The sequence below is a fragment of the Balaenoptera acutorostrata genome, chromosome 3 (assembly GCF_949987535.1).
Source record: "Balaenoptera acutorostrata chromosome 3, mBalAcu1.1, whole genome shotgun sequence".
Lineage (NCBI taxonomy): Eukaryota > Metazoa > Chordata > Mammalia > Artiodactyla > Balaenopteridae > Balaenoptera > Balaenoptera acutorostrata.
This window is the reverse complement of record NC_080066.1, coordinates 29,632,299-29,647,825: the sequence shown is the minus strand read 5'-3', so window position 1 is coordinate 29,647,825 and position 15,527 is coordinate 29,632,299. Positions and strand designations below refer to the sequence as shown.

Genomic DNA, 15,527 nt, shown 5'->3' with positions numbered 1-15,527 from the left:
TGTCCCTCAGGAAGACATGACAGACTTACTAGACACTGCCTTAAAGATGCTCAAGGAGCTAAAGGAAGACGTGGACAAAGTCAGAAAAAACAGTGAACAAACCAGGAATATCAATAGAGAATAAAGTTTTATAGATGGCTCCCTCTGCTCTGTACCTGTTGTCAGTGGTTTGTCCAGCTGTACCTGTTGTCAGTGGTTTGTCCAGCAACTAACAGTCTAAGACGCCACTGCCCATATGGCAACCACTAGCCACTGTAGCTACCCAGTAACTGGTTACATGTGTCTTTTAGCCTAAAAGTTCCTCCTAAAGAACTAGAAACAATATAAAAATGCATTTTGAAGCTCTATGTCATTTATCACTTAAGCTACCATAGGCAGGTTGACCTATTACTGTATTGAAGTTTTAACAAACTAGACAACAGTATCAAAATGTGGTAATTTAGTTTTGTTTTTATTTTTCAATAAAGTTACTATCAGCTACACAGTCTTGCCTGAAATTAACTGTTCAGGGTTAACAAATGAATTTTTCTATTGAATTTATAAAACATTTAGCTTTGTAAGAAACAAATTTTTATCTTTTTCTTTATTACTAATACACAGCATTCAAAGATAATAAAGCTGTCTTAAGATTTCAAATCTGAGAAGTCTATGGCAAGAGTTGAAAGAAGTACATTAGTCAAAGTGTACTTTAAATATGAATACACACATATCCCATAACCCAAATCTATTTAACATGAACGTTAGCCTTTCTTTTTGATAATTTTCCCCCTACAACACGGCCTGACTCAGCAGAACAGTGGTTCTCAACTGTGGGTGACGCTGTCCTGGAGGAGACATTCGGCATCTGGTGTCACTGGGGCTGCCATGGGGGGAGGGGTGCCAACAGCATTTTTTTATGTAGAACCTGGGGATGCTGCTAAATCCTACAACACAAAGGATGAGCCCCCAAAAGAATTATTCAACCCAAACATCAGCAGTGCCAAGGTTAAAATACCCTGTTGTAGAGTATGACCCAACTGACCCAAGTTCCATTTTACAAATAGCCTGTCTGTTCCCAGTAACTCTGAAAACCACAGACTTGCTAATCAGCAACGATTATTTAAATGACTTAACCTAGCCAATGTCATTACCAAAAACAATGTTTGACTTTATCAAAATACTTCCAGAATGATTAAAACACAAAATTAACTTAACAATGACAGAAATCAGGATATATACCATTTAATTCCCTTGAACCTGTTCTATATTAATCTCAATCTGAAAAGTTAATTTGAACTGTTTTGAAGTAGATAAGCAAATAGTTTTCCATTGCACATTTTTCTGGACTATGATAAAAATTTAAAGATATGTCGATATGTCAAGCACCTGGCAAACAGCAAAGTGCTCTACAAGTCTTCTGAAAATGTTTATCACAATATATAAAAAAATGAAGAACTTCACTTATTTGTTCAAATTTGTCATAACCATGTGTTTAGATAGGTTAAATTAAGTTTATTTGCTCTTTTTATAATAATCTCAAATATTTTTTACAAATTGCAGTTAACATATATGGGTTGTATGACACAAATCAAGAATTCTTTTCCACACAAATTCTGGTTGTAAAGTATCAGTATTTCCAATGAGAGTTTCTAATGGGGAACCAGGTTTTTAAAAAATTCATCTTAAGTTTACTAAGTAGAGAAATTCTTTAGTACTTTAGTAATAATTCATCTCCACATCTACATTCTGTGTATTTTCTCATGGTCAACAAACTGATTCAAATGATTTAAGTTATCCCACCACCTAAAGAGAAAAGTCTCTGCAATAATTTGAAACCACGGAGTTATCTTAATTTCACCATGGGCTGCCTTTTCCAGAAGTTCTTCTAGTTCTTCCTTTGATACGTAACAATAGCTTTTAATCTCATTGGGATCTGGATTCAAGGTCACGTTCTTCTTCACAAACAAAATGTAATCAATTTCATGTTCTCCCCAGATACCATCAGATTGAGCCTTGTAATGGATTCGTGTTAGATAATTAATTTCTTCTGGAGGAACCTAGGACAAAAAACCAAAAACCTCCAAAATACCAACAATAAAGTAATCTAAATCAACCCACTACATTTCAGTAATACCTTGAACAACAAAACTAGTTTTATAATGACAACTTTTGAAACATTAGTCTCCTATTAATATATGGAAATAGTATTAAATAATATTAAATAGTTTCAAGTATCTGACACTTTTCCCATAGGACCAAAAACAAGTAGATTTATTGAAAAATCCTGTATTAAAGAAAAAAAGAAAAGCAGTCACTCTAACTAGAAGTGTGCCATTCTGCCTCACATCTTAATATTAAGGGAGAAAAAAATTTACCATTTTAACTAAATGAGAGATTATTTATTCGTGTATTATTAAAAGGGGACAATTCCACGGAAAAAAAGATTATTTCAATTCACCCAATCAGATCTGTAGTTCACAAGAAAATATTCATCTTTGATCTGATCAATTATAAAACACAGTCAACTTTATAAACTGGTTAACAGATCAATCCATTTTGGTACTGAGTTAAATATCGACAAGTATTATGAAATCAAAATTTAACCTTTATCCAATGGGCTTTCTTGGGCTAAAAAAGCAAGAGATTTACAAAGAAGGCTACAGCTAAATTTAATGTTTTACTAAAAATTGTTTCAATGTGTTCTAGATTTCAGCTAGTATGGCTGCTTACCTCTTCCATGGGAATTCCCAATTCGGCCTTTAAACGCCTCTGTGCTGCTCGCCTTACTCCAATTGCATTGTTTTCTTCAAGCTCTCGTGGATTATTTAAGGGATGACTACAGCAAGTATTCGTAAAACAACCTGGAACATGTTAATATAGATGTGCATTAACTCTTCTTCAAAGCAGGTCTGAAAGATTAAGAAAACTTTAAATTTTAAAAGTAACAGAAAAAATGATTCTTGAGGATTTCTAAATCTGTTATAATGAGCTATCAGCAACCATTTTGTGAAAGACACTTGTGTAGATAAGTTTTTAAAAACGCCTTCTTAAGCAAAACAATCATAACGTGTATTAGATACAATTTAGAAAGTTACATATGAATCTACACATACTTAGCAGTTTTTATCCTTTATTAGGATAAACCTTACGTCTTATTAGGTTGCATCCGCCGTATAAATTTTTTGTATGAAGAATATAAAACTAAGTCATTCACAAGATTTCTTTTTTGACCTTGGCTACCAGAAGTTCCACGTGAAAAACTAAATACAGTCGCCAACAAAACACTACACAAAGCACACTAACCTGGAAAGGTAATTTTAGCGTCTGATCTCTGCTGCAGCAGGAGCTTATTTTCAGTGTTGAATAAGAAAACACTAAAAGCTCGATGCAATAATCCTGAAAGCAAAAGACATACGATGAATTGAGTTTTAAAAGGCCAGTTACTTGCCTGTCGCTTTGGGGTCCGAAGGAAACGGAGCTCCCGACCCGCCCACCGCCCCCGCGGGCACCTCTCTCGATGTTCTCGTTCAGATGGCAGTTCTTCTTGGTCTCCGCCCCGATCCTCCGGTCGTTCTCGTCGATGAGGATGCACATCTCCGCCAAGAGCTGCACTTGCCGCTCGTCCAGCTCGTCAGTGCTCACCTCGGGCATCGCGGCCCAGCCTGCGCGCCGACCCGGGGACCTGGCGGGGGAGGTGGGGACCCGGGGGTTGGAGGCTGAGCCCGCCGCCCCGCGCCCCTCCCTCCGCCCGCCCCGCCACCTCCCCCGCGCCGTCCTCCCGGCCTGCGCCTACCCAGCCCGGCGGCGACCCCACGCGCTTCTCGCGCCGCATAGACCTCCGCCCTCTGGCTTCTCCCCAGAACAGTTAAGAGGAAAAAGCACCCTGAGCTCGCAGGACACGACCAACAGGCAGTGGGCCCGCCCCTCAGCGCGCCGAGCCCGACGCCGAACCCGGGACTCCAGCCCGCCTCCTCTCAGAGACCGAGCATCCTTACCTCAGAAGACGACCAGCCGCGGTACGACACTCCGCCGCGCGCGTCTCCTGCAGGCCTAGCTCCCAAGCACAGCGCCCGCCCCCGGACCGAGCCCCGCCTCCCACCGCCGCGCGCCCAATCGCCCGCGCCCGCTCCAGAACGCGCCACATGGCCGCTGGCCAATGGCGCGCCGGCCGCGCCTCACGTCACGGTCGCGCGGTGGCGCCACTCCCGGAGCGCGAGGGGTCTCCTCCCAGGGCCGTGGGCTGCAGAGCCGCCCTCAGGCCGAAGCGCAGGTGCTTTCGGCGTCCTCCCTGTGCCGCTGAGGGGGGAGGGGGGGTGCTCCTCGACTGCGGAGCTACCTGACGGAGTGAGCTAGGAGAGAAGGGGGCCGGGAGAGCGGCCGCCCACCAGTCACGCCCTGGCCGAGCCAGCCAATCGAGGCGCCCGAGGCCCTGCGCTGGTGACGTGCTGATGTCAGGCGTCCCTGCACGCTCGGGCTCTGAGGCGAGGGGAGGCGCCTGCTCGCGGCCGTTCTGTGCACTAAATTGAGATCGGTCGGTAAGCGTGAGCTGTTGCACCCGAAGTGTAGCGACTTAAAATTGTGAATAAAAGGAATTAGAAACCTTGACGTCTGCAATTCGGAGTTGCTGGCAAGCCACCAGAAACTAAGGGGGAGAGAGAGAGAGAGACGCATGGCATAGATTACCCATCGCAGGTCTCAGAAGGAACCAACACTGACACAAACCAAATGTGACACTGACATCTTGATCCTGGACCTCAAGCCTCCAGACCTGAGACAATAAATTTCTGTTGTTTAAGCCTTCAAAGGAATGCGCTGTGGAAAATGTGGACTTTGATGTGGACCTGGATTTTAATCCAATCTTTGCTCCATTGCATACTAGCTCTCCGACTTTTGACAAGTAATTTTTTTAAACATCTTTATTGGAGTATAATTGCTTTACAATGGTGTGTTAGTTTCTGCTTTATAACAAAGTGAATCAGCTATACATATACATATGTTCCCATAGCTCTTCCTTCTTGCATCTCCCTCCCAGCCTCCCTATCCCACCACTCTAGGTGGTCACAAAGCACCGAGCTGATCTCCCTGTGCTATGCGGCTGCTTCCCAAAAGCTATTTTACATTTGGTAGTGTATGTATGTCCATGTCACTCTCTCACTTCGTCCCAGCTTACCCTTCCCCCTCCCTGTGTCCTCAAGTCTTCTTTTCGTCTGTGTCTTTATTCCTGTCCTGCCCCTACGTTCTTCAGAACCTTTTTTTTTTTGATTCCATATATATGTGTTAGCAAACAGTATTTGTTTTTCTCTTTCTGACTTACTTCACTCTGTATGACAGACTCTAGGTCCATCTACCTCACTACAAATAACTCAATTTCGTTTCTTTTTATGGCTGAGTAATATTCCATTGTATATATGTGCCACATCTTTATCCATTCATCTGTTGATGGACACTTAGGTTGCTTTTGACAAGTAATTTTAACATTTTTACCCTTAATTAGAATTCAATTTAGAATAATTTCTTTTTTAAAAAATTTTATTTATTTACTATTTATTTTTGGCTGTGTTGGGTCCTCGTTTCTGTGCGATGCCTTTCTCCAGTTGCGGCAGGCAGGGGCCACTCCTCATCGCGCTGCGCGGGCCTCTCACTATCGCGGCCTCTCTTGTTGCGGAGCACAGGCTCCAGATGCGCAGGCTCAGCAGTCGTGGCTCACAGGCCCAGCTGCTCCGTGGCATGTGGGATCTTCCCAGACCAGGGCTCGAAACCGTGTCCCCTGCATCGGCAGGCAGACTCTCAACCACTGCGCCATCAGGGAAGCCCCACATTTCTTTTTTTTAAATTGAAGTATAGTTGTGTTAATTTCTGGTGTAGAGCAAAGTGATTCAGTTATACATGTAGTTTTCCAATTCTTTTACAGTATAGGTTTACAAGATATTGAATATAGTTCCCTGTGCTTTACAGTAAATCCTTGTTATCTGTTTATATATATTAAGTGTGTATATATTAATCCCAACCTCCTAATTTATCTCTACCCCCCACCTTTCCCCTTTGATAACCATGTTTGTTTTCTGTATCAGAGTCTATTCTGGTCTATAAATATGTTCATTTGTATACTTTAGATCCCACATATAAATGATATATATTTTTATCTTTTTTCACTCAGTATGATAATCTCTAGGTGCATCCATGTTGCAAATGGCATTATTTCATTCGTTTTTATGGCTGAGTAGTATTCCACTGTATTCATGTACATTTTCTTTATCCATTCATCTTGTCAACGGACATTTAGGTTCATTCCATGTTTTGACTCTTGTGAATAGTGCTGCTATGAACATAGGGGTGCATGTATGTTTTCAAATTAGAGTTTTGTCCGGATATATGCCCAAGAGTGGGATTGTAGGATCATATGGTAACTCTATTTTTCGTTTTTAAAGGAACCTCCATACTATTCTCCATAGTGGTTGTACCAATTTACATTCCCATCAACAGTGTAGGAGGGTTCCCTTTTCTCCACACCCTTTCCAGCATTTGTTATTTGTAGATTTTTTGATGGTGGTCATTCTGACCAGTGTGAGGTGATACCTCATTGCAGCTTTGATTTACATTTCTCTAATAGTAGAATAACTTTTACTTTACTGGATTGTTTTGAGGATCAGAGTTACCAAATCTGTGAACTGCCTGGCACGCAACAGGCCCTCAAAGTGTTGATTCCTTTCCTGTCTTAGTTTTGTGACACTTTATGCAATCATTTTATTTACAGTGACTTTTATGGAATCCTAAGTATATCAGAGAAAAGGTTACCCCAATTAACAATACCCTAAGTTTCATCCAAACTGTGGATGCTGTGCTGCAAAACAAAACCACATATTAGCACGTGAATCAGTTGGAGCCAATATTGTGGTTAATCAGGCATTCTATGTGCTCCCTCACCCAGAGGAATGCCTTGTGCATATTAGATCTTTAATAAAATTTCTTGTTGAACGATAGCCACAACCTCCAAGTTTGACATCCTCAGTTCCCCTTATACAATTTTTAAAAAATTTTGTTTATTTATTTTTGGCTGCATTGGGTCTTCATTGCTGTGCAAAGTCTTTCTCTAGTTGTGGTGCTTGGGCTTCTCCTTGCAGTGGCTTCTCTTACTGCAGAGCACAGGCTCTAGGTCCGTGGGCTCAGTAGTTGTGGAACATGGGTTTGTCCCCTGCATTGGCAGGCGGATTCTTAACCACTGCAGCACCAGGGAAGTCCCACACCTTATATAATTGATTTTAGTAATAAGCTTTATTATACTCAATGCTTAAGTAACTTCAGGTTTTATTCTACAAACTTTTTGGTTATTTGGATCCCCAAATACGTCAAGTTTGTTCCTTGTGCAACAATCATACTAGTGCTTCTTGACTCCGAATGATGACCTTTACTGTTTAGAAGAAAAATGCTCCCACGCGTCTGATTTCGTCGTTACTTAAGGCTTTAAACGCCCAGCTGGTTGTTCGTAGAGCCGAGGCCGCCTGCGCACCCTGTAATTTTTCCAACCTAGACAAGGACAAGAAGGCCATCAGGTCCCACCTTCCGCGGCGAGAGGCTGCCTTTGTTTCCTCTCTGCAGCCAATGGCTAACACACATTTCAGACAGGAGGCTGCAGTGGGTGAGTCACCCTCCGCAGATCCACCAGGCTCCGCGCGCAGCCACCTCGCTCCCGACGCCCCGGGAAACTGCTCCCGGCACACCCGGCGGTTCTGACTGGGAGCAGCCGTTCCCACATTCCCGACCTGGGTCCCGATGGACGCCGACCTGCGCCAGACCCGGGCGCCCGCACTAACCCGCCGCCGTGAGTACCCGCGGGCCCTCAGCGCCCCCGCCCCCGCTCGGCCCTCCGCGGCGTCTCCAGATGGTCGCCGACCTCGCGGGTCGAGGCCCCGGCGGTCTCGGGGTCGAACAACGACACCACGCCTCCGCCATCTCCGCGACCCCCTTGGGGCCCCCTGCCCGCACTGGCGGTGCGTGGGACTTTCTTCGCGGGGCTGGGCTTCCGGCGGTACTAGTTTGGGGCGGAGGCGGGACTTCCTGCGGCGCCTGCGTGTAGTGGATTTCCGGCGCGGGGGCTGAGGGGGGGGCCGGGACTTCCGGCGCCGGAAGTGTGGGGCGTCGGGCTGCCGGGTGTTAGGGCTGCGCGTCCGCGTCCGTCCCCGGCGCCGCGTGGCTGGGAACCCACCGCCGGCAGCGCACTGCCCGGCTGGCACTGCGTGGTGGCGGGCTCGGCGGTGGCGTGACAGGTGAGTGCCGGCCTGCCATCTTCAGCCCGGGACGGACCGCCTCACTGTGTGTGGCAGCGGCCTCGCGCCGGGCGGGGCGTGCCTGTGGGGGCCGGCGGCCTAGCGCCCTCGGACCACGCGCCCTCGGACCCCGACCGCGCTCCCCCGAACCTGGACCGTGTTTCCCCCGAACCCGCACCCCGACCTGGACCGCGCCCCTCTCCGACCCCGAGCCCGGCCGGGTCTTGACGTGGTTGGAACGCGCGCCCCTCGCCCAGAGCGGCCTGTGAGGCGGGTCCTTCGAGGCGTCCGGGAGTCTCCGGCCCGCGAGCGCGCAGGAGCCCGGGGGCCGTGGGCCCCTTAGCGGGTGTGGGGCCGCGGGAGGGGCGCCGCGACCTTGGGCAGGAGTTGCCGCGGGTCCGTGTCCAGCTTTGCGTCCTGCAGAGTGCTCGCACGGAGGCATCGGCGAGTGTCCTTCCTTCTCAGGGCTCTGGGCAGCCGTGCGCACCTGCTGTGCTCTGGCCCTGAGCTGACACCCCAGCCCCTTCCCCCAGGGGTAGCGACAGCCCTCTGAATTCCCTAGTCCTGATTTTCCTAAGAAGACTTAACAGGTACGAATTTCGTTCTCGATTCGAGGACCTTAAGAGTTAAGGTCTTTAAACAGTCTTGGTTGTTTTCCGGTTAGACATGCCCCCAGTCCCGTCTCATGTCCAGAGCTGGTGAGCGTGTGTTTCGTGCCTTCGACTGGGTCAACGACAGGACACCTTACCCGGGTTGACCGAGGGTGGACTGCGGGGCTGCCTCTGGTTGATGTCGCTCAGCAGTTGAGTTTGGTGTTTGCCTCCAGGAATTCAGTAACGGTGCTTTCACAATGAAATGCTGTGAAAAACTCTACTGACCTTTTTGTGGAAATCCAGTCACGTTTTGTATTTTTAAATGCCACATGCAAATTATATCCTTTAACCGTTTTGTACACATGATTAACGTTCATGACATTTACTATTTAGGCAGGTGTTTTTCTCTTGCTAAAAGAAAAGTGTTTAAAAATCCCACTGGATTGTGAGTAATGTTTTGTAGGTGGGGGTAATAGGCATGTGGCAGCATATAGCAAGGACAAATGAGTTGGGCAGAAGGAGAGTTTATGTTAAATTCATTTGTTTGACCGATAGGATAGGGAGGTTGGATTTTTGGAAGGGACTATTTATGCTTTTTTGAATGTGTTTAAAAAACCAGTAGGACCTTTTAGTTACATAAACCTTCTTTTTAATGTGGTCATATGCCCTGTGATATTGGGTTAGTATGACTATTTTGAAGGAAGATGGTTATCTTGGAATTTCGGGCTTCTGTTTTAGTTTGTATTAACGTGAAACAGTGCATAGTGGTTAAAGCAGCTTACTCACCTGCGTGAAGAAGTTTTCTTTCTCTTTACAGCTCCATGGCCAATTGACTAAGTGTTTAGTCTGTTAACTACTTGGGAACTGTACCTCACAGAGGTGTTGTGAGCATTATTGACTGTTGTTACTGATCCATTTGAGCCTCACCACAGACTTCCCCACCCATCAGTATCTCTCCATCATTTCTTTTGTCTGTATTTCCCTTCTTGTCTAGCTTAGGTTCCATGCTACATCACTTCAGTATTCTTTTTACATCCCTTCTTGTCTAGCTTAGGTTCCACGCTACATCACTTCAGTATTCTTTTTACAAACACCTACAACCTGCTCCACTCTCCATGATGTCATCCTGCAAAAACCCTCAACGTGTTATCAGACATTTACATAAGATTTATGCTAACGCTGACCTGTGGCCTGAGGTGAACACTATAGATATGTCCCTTCCTGGGCTAAGGGGTTGTTCACCACCAGGGTGAGCTGTGGAAGGAAGGAAGGAAGTGGTGGTGGGACCAGTGAAGACTGTGGGGAACAAGATGGAGAATGTGAATGAAGAGGCAAGAGTAAAATTTTTAAAAAGTTTCAGGAAAAAGATTGTGATAGATTAACAGAAAAAAAAGAAGAAATTTAAAAGAGGTTAGAAGAACTAGAGAAAACTACAGATCTAATTTTGGAAGAATGGTAAAGTGTAGTTGAAGAAATTACAGGAAGAGACAGAACTTGAATTAGCCAGATAATCTTTGAATGTTAATAACACTGTGTGGCATAGGCGTTATGAACCCATATTGACATATGACTTCACAGAGTTTAGAAAGTTACTAAGAGAGAAAATCAGTATGAAAAAAATCATTTGAGGCCAGGTTTTGGGGAACCAAAACCTCTTCCAGATTTATAATTGTTTGAAATGTATGTGTTTGGTTGGAAATTGATCAATGGGAAAAGATGACCAGTGTTATTGACTATTTTGTGAAGTGACCAGCAAAAAGCAGGCAAAGCCCAGAACAGCACCATGTGGTTCGTGGGGTTGAGGGAGGAGTTAAAGGCTTAGGGACAGGCAGAAGGTGAGGATTTTAAAAGTTAGTTGTGAAGAAGACTGCTTATTTCCTACTGAAGATACAGAGGCTGGAAATGCCGGTGATGTGATACTTAAGGGAAACAATTGTTGAGGTGAAAGGAGGGTTGATACTGCAATTTTCACGCTTCCTATCACCAATTTGTAGAATCTTCGGAATGCATTAACTTCCCAGTTTATGCTTACCAGATGCATAAACTTTCCACTGATGAAATTCTTAAGGGAGGAAAGAGAAGCTCTTTGCTCTTTTATTTGCTTGATTGAAATGTCCAAAGATAGTCTCCTTTTTTCTTGAGCTTTCACAGGGTGTTAATATGTTTGTTCCTATAAAAAACATAACTTATAAACTGTGAGGTGACTATGATAAATCTGTGTTGAAAATCTTGACAACTGAGATGCTTTATGAAGTTAGTAATTTAATATGTATAATCACTGAAAAAGGGAATTATATCGACCTTGCTTTTTTTTTTTTATAAAGAATATAATTTCTGGATAAGATTCCTTTAAATCAGTTTGATTTCTTGGTCAAGTCAACCTTTGTATATGGCATACTTAAATAGTCTCTAAATGTTTCCGTTAAAAAATTACTGCAATACTCTTCAGTGGGATCATAGGAGTTGCTTAATAACATAAATTTGTTATATTCAAATATTTCAAATTAAATATCAGTATCTTTTTTTGTGTATATAAAATTCTACCAACCACAGATTCTGCCATTGTGAGTTTTTCTTTATACCTTTGTTTCAACTATCTCTAATTTCTGTAGCTCAAATTTTTCAGATAAATTTCATCAAAAAGATTTGTTCTGTCAAAAATTAATCAAAATTAATTTTTCCATATATCATGTAAGGGACTGATAGTTTTATTTTCTGTTGTCTATATCTATCAGTAATATAACCTTTTTTTCCCTTCTTGCGAAGAAGCGTAATAATGGTAAGGCATTGGACCTGGAGGCATGATGGAGTCAAAGTGACCATCTTTACTTTCTGTGTAGACCTCTTCCAGATTTCTGCATGCTGCCTAGTTCTCTTTTCATCTCTAGACCCATACACCTCCTGCTTCCTTGTATGTTAGATATTCAAAGACATTGCAAAAACATAATACATTCAGTATTAGGTCTTGGTTTCTTCTCCATATCTGCTGCCTCATCTCAGTAATCTGATCTCCGTTTCACCTACCTCTTGCCTCAGAAACAAGGGCTATCCTTGATACCTCTCCCCCCCCCCCACCGCGCCCCCCCCCCAGTCCATTCATCTACCTCTAATCTTAACTATTGTCATTTATTGCCTAGACTGTTTCAGTAACTTACTAACTGGCTTCATTCATGGTCATCTAATCTTTCCATGTATTTTTCACATAGCAGCCAATCTAGTGTTGCTTATTTGCTTAAAAACTTTTAAGTAGCTTTCTTTTTATTTTAGGATAAACTATAAACACGAAAGAACAGACTCTAAGCCTGTCTTCTCCACTTGTCTTGCACCATTCTCTCCATTGTTTGCTGTGTTGTAGCTATAGTATTTATTTTTTAATATCTCTGATAAACTAGTCTCATTCCTGGCTCAGGACATTTGCACATTGCTGTTCCTGTCCTTAAAATATTTACTCCCTTCTCTGTTTTCCACATGGTTAACTTTTAGGAATTCTTCAGTCTCGATTTAGATGCCAGTTTCTCAGAATGACCTTTGTAACTCTTTAGCTAATAGCTGGCCTCATAATATTTGCATATGTCTTTCGAAGCACTCATCACAATTTATAACTTCTGTAATAAGTTATGAGATTGTGTGTTTAATGTCTGTCTTCCAACTCAACTCTAAGCAACCTGAGGGTAGGGACCAAGCCTGTTTTTTCACAACATTCCCAGTACCTAGCTCATCTACAGATGAGAGGACTATTGATGAGTGACTTAATGAAATAATGCTGTTATTATCTCTGCTTTAAAGATGACACAGTTAAGCCTTAGGAAGGAGGTTAAGTAACTAGACCAAGGTAACACAGCCTGTCAGTGGTAGATGTAGCATTCATCCATTTCTATTCATGCATACATTCAACAAATATTTGAGGATGAGTTTATGTCAGGCCTAACAAATACAGTAGTGGCCCCAGTTAACTGTGTCCCAGTCCTCATCGTGTTGATGGTGTAGGGGGGAAACATTCATTAAGTGAGCAAACTATAAATAAGATCTAAGTACAAACGTGGTGAGGATCATGAAGTGCTGTGACTAGCGGTCGTCAAGGGAAGCCGTTTTGAGGAAGTAACGGTCAAGCTGAGGCTTCATGATGGAAAAGAGCCAACCCTTTGAGGGGTTGGGGTGTGGGGTGGAGGGGACTTAGGTTTGTATGACTCTCAAACTCATGTTCTTAACCATTGGGTTCTTCTATGGATTTTATTCTGAGTGGGTGTTTAACTTAATTGGGTTATTTATATCCATGTTATTCCACTAAATGTCTGGAGTGCAAAACTATTTAGTTCCAGTCACTGTTATTCTTTAGGGAAGCAGAATGTTATTCAGTGTATAACCAAAACTAGTGAGTGAAATAAGGTGTGATGGATTACACAAATTCTCATTCTCCCATCGAGAGGTGGTCTCTGCCCTCTACTTGAATCTGGGTTGGCCTTGTGACCTGCTTTCACAAATGGAATATCCAAAAGAGTGAGGGGAATGGAAGATTTTTTTTTTTTTTAATGAGAATTTTAGAGATAAAAAAGCAACCTTTTTCCTTTGTTAAGTGTCCTTTTAAAAAGATTTGAGAGTTAAATTTTGTCTATATAATGTGCTACAAAAAGTAAGTGATAATTTTAATAGATTAATGGATTTCAGATTTTTAAACCTAAACACACAGAATTGACCAATTTGAATGTTTTTAGTGTGTTGTGAAACAAGACTTACTTTTTTGTTGCCATTTTAAACCAAGGCCTATACATGTCTAATTTGAGACTCAGAAGATCTCTGCCTTTGGAGTAGATGTACTTTTCCTATTTCTCCAAGAACAGCTAAAAACACTGAGCATTAAATACAGAAGAAATATGAGACTGAGAAGTGGAGAGAAAAAAGTAGACTGGCTAGATGTATGGGGACCTGAGAAATGATGCAGGGCTGAGTTTCCTGGGTTTTCTTTTTACCCCATACATCCTGGCCTTGGGCCTGGAGAAACCAGCAACCTAGCAACACCAAAGGACTCAGACAAGCCCCAAGAAAAGCCAAAAGACCAGGAAAGAGACAGCCTGCCAGACAGGACATGTTTAGAAAACATTGTAGCCCCCATCTCACCCTTACTGTCAAAGGCAGGGTGGGGAATCTAGACTTTCACCCCTGACAGTCTGTATTGAGACAACACTTTGTGCTGGGTGGTTATCAGTGCAGAGCTGGGATTTTCATCTCTGTTGGGTCGTAACAAAGAACACCCTCCTTCTTCCTGTTGGGATGGCCTCAGAAGAAACTTAGTAGAGATTCAGGAGTTTTACCATCACCCGTGGTAATGAGGCCGTGTAGGGCACAGTAACAAAGCACCCCTGGTTCAGTGCCTGTGATATGAGTAGAGGTCAGGGGAGAGGCTGAACTCTAACCCCGCCTGGCATTAATGAAGAGTACTTCCACCCAGATGAGTGGAGGCTGAGTGGGAAGCCCTCACTTCCATCTCCACCTTCTACATCCACCTGGCAGAAACAAGGCTGCACACTTGTTTGCCTGCTGGGGCAATGTCAGAAGAGGCCTGCTGTAATAGAAGGCTGAAACCAGATCCCACGCCTGATAGCAGTGCCCACAATATTGAGGCTTAAGTGGTAAGTATTTTAAAGCAGCCATCATAAAAGTTTTTCAATGAGGAGATACTAACACTAGAGGCAAATGAAAAATAGAAAATCTCAGGAAGAAAATATAGGATATAGAGAAGAAACAAGTGGAAATTTTGGAACTGAGAAGTACAGTAAATGAGCTTGTGGAATCAGTTAACTGATTCTTTTCCTCTGTCCTTTCCATTCTTCCAACAGCAGAATGGAGAGGACAGAGGAAAAGAATCAGTGAACTTGAAGATAAAACAATAGAAATTATCCAATCTGAACAATAGAGAGAAAATAGACTGGAAAAAAGTAAACAGAACCCCAGGGACCTGTGGGACTTTAACAAGAGACCTATCTTTCTTATCATCAGAGTCCCAGAAAGAGAGGAGAAAGACAGTGAGGCTGAAAATATGTTTGAAGAAATACTGGCTGAGTATCTCCCAAATTTGGCAAGCCATAAACTTACAGATTGAAAAAGTTTAGTGAAATCCAGGCAAGATAAACTCAAAGAAATCTGTGCTAAGACACATCATAGTCAAGCTTCTGAAACCAAAGATGAAAAAGCAGCGAGAGAGAAATGTCCCTTTACCTATAGTGGATTTCTCATCACAAACTACAGAGGCCAGAAGGAAGTAGCACATTTTTCAAGTGCTGAAGGAAAAGAACTATCAACTCAGAGTTCTCTATCAAGTGAAAACATCCTTCAAATGATTTGTCACCAGCAGACCTACCCTAAAATAATAGATAGAGGAAATTCTCTAAACAGAAAGGAAATCATGTGGGAACACCAGGAAGGAAGAACAAACAATGGAAAGAAAAAATAAATTGGTAAATTCAGTAGACTTCCTTATCTGAAATTAGGTTTGAAGGTTGAACCATAGCCGTCTGATGTGGTTCTTAGTGTGTATAGAGGAAATACTTAAGATGATTATGTTATAAATGGGGAGGGCAAAGGGACACAGAGGAAGTAAAGCTTCTACACTTTACCATGAACTGGTAGAAGTTGATGATCAGCAGACTGTGATTAAGTTGTGAAGAGATAATGAAAACCTAGAGTAGCCACTAAG

The 15,527-nt window shown here is 43.2% G+C and overlaps 2 protein-coding genes and 1 long non-coding RNA gene across 9 annotated transcripts in view; 1 reads left to right on the top strand and 2 right to left on the bottom strand.

Annotated features, from left to right (window-relative positions):
* Positions 1–430: 430 nt before the first annotated feature.
* Positions 431–4,352, bottom strand: IDI1 (isopentenyl-diphosphate delta isomerase 1). Of its 4 annotated transcripts, none has more exons than XM_057543141.1 (5): positions 4,159–4,352; positions 3,489–3,661; positions 3,283–3,375; positions 2,710–2,840; positions 431–2,036 (listed from the first exon to the last, which is right to left on the bottom strand). In XM_057543141.1, exons 2-5 carry the CDS (start codon positions 3,628–3,630, stop codon positions 1,719–1,721), a joined length of 684 nt encoding a protein of 227 aa, XP_057399124.1. In that variant the 5' UTR covers positions 3,631–3,661; positions 4,159–4,352; the 3' UTR covers positions 431–1,718. The 4 variants fall into 4 exon arrangements, with proteins under 4 accessions (XP_057399124.1, XP_057399122.1, XP_057399125.1 ...); XM_057543139.1 differs by lacking the exon at positions 4,159–4,352 and adding an exon at positions 3,975–4,152; XM_057543142.1 differs by lacking the exon at positions 4,159–4,352 and adding an exon at positions 3,862–3,963.
* A 2,880-nt stretch (positions 4,353–7,232) lies between these two features.
* Positions 7,233–8,007, bottom strand: LOC130707512 (uncharacterized). Of its 2 annotated transcripts, none has more exons than XR_009007409.1 (2): positions 7,791–8,007; positions 7,233–7,503 (listed from the first exon to the last, which is right to left on the bottom strand). It is a non-coding gene; the product is annotated as an uncharacterized LOC130707512 (long non-coding RNA). The 2 variants fall into 2 exon arrangements; XR_009007410.1 differs by having other exon boundaries at positions 7,871–8,003.
* Positions 7,614–15,527, top strand: part of WDR37 (WD repeat domain 37) — a 55,997-nt gene continuing 48,083 nt past the window's right edge. For 2 of the 3 annotated variants that reach the window (XM_057542321.1, XM_057542320.1), the window contains exon 1: positions 8,085–8,243. The gene's annotated coding sequence lies outside the window, so the exon portion shown is untranslated. Of the gene's footprint in view, positions 7,799–8,084; positions 8,244–15,527 lie in introns of those variants that run through there. The other variant, XM_007167467.3, reaches the window with a different exon arrangement.

Bases quoted from the DNA above. Each gene is read 5' to 3' on its own strand.
- IDI1 (XM_057543139.1), bottom strand. From the start codon at position 4,123: ATGTGGCGCGTTCTGGAGCGGGCGCGGGCGATTGGGCGCGCGGCGGTG. The intron at 3,662-3,974 runs GTAAGGATGCTC...CTCCCCCGCCAG, and splicing joins GCGGCTGGTCGTCTTCTGAG to GTCCCCGGGTCGGCGCGCAG. The intron at 2,841-3,282 runs GTTAGTGTGCTT...AACATGTTCCAG, and splicing joins CGCTAAAATTACCTTTCCAG to GTTGTTTTACGAATACTTGC.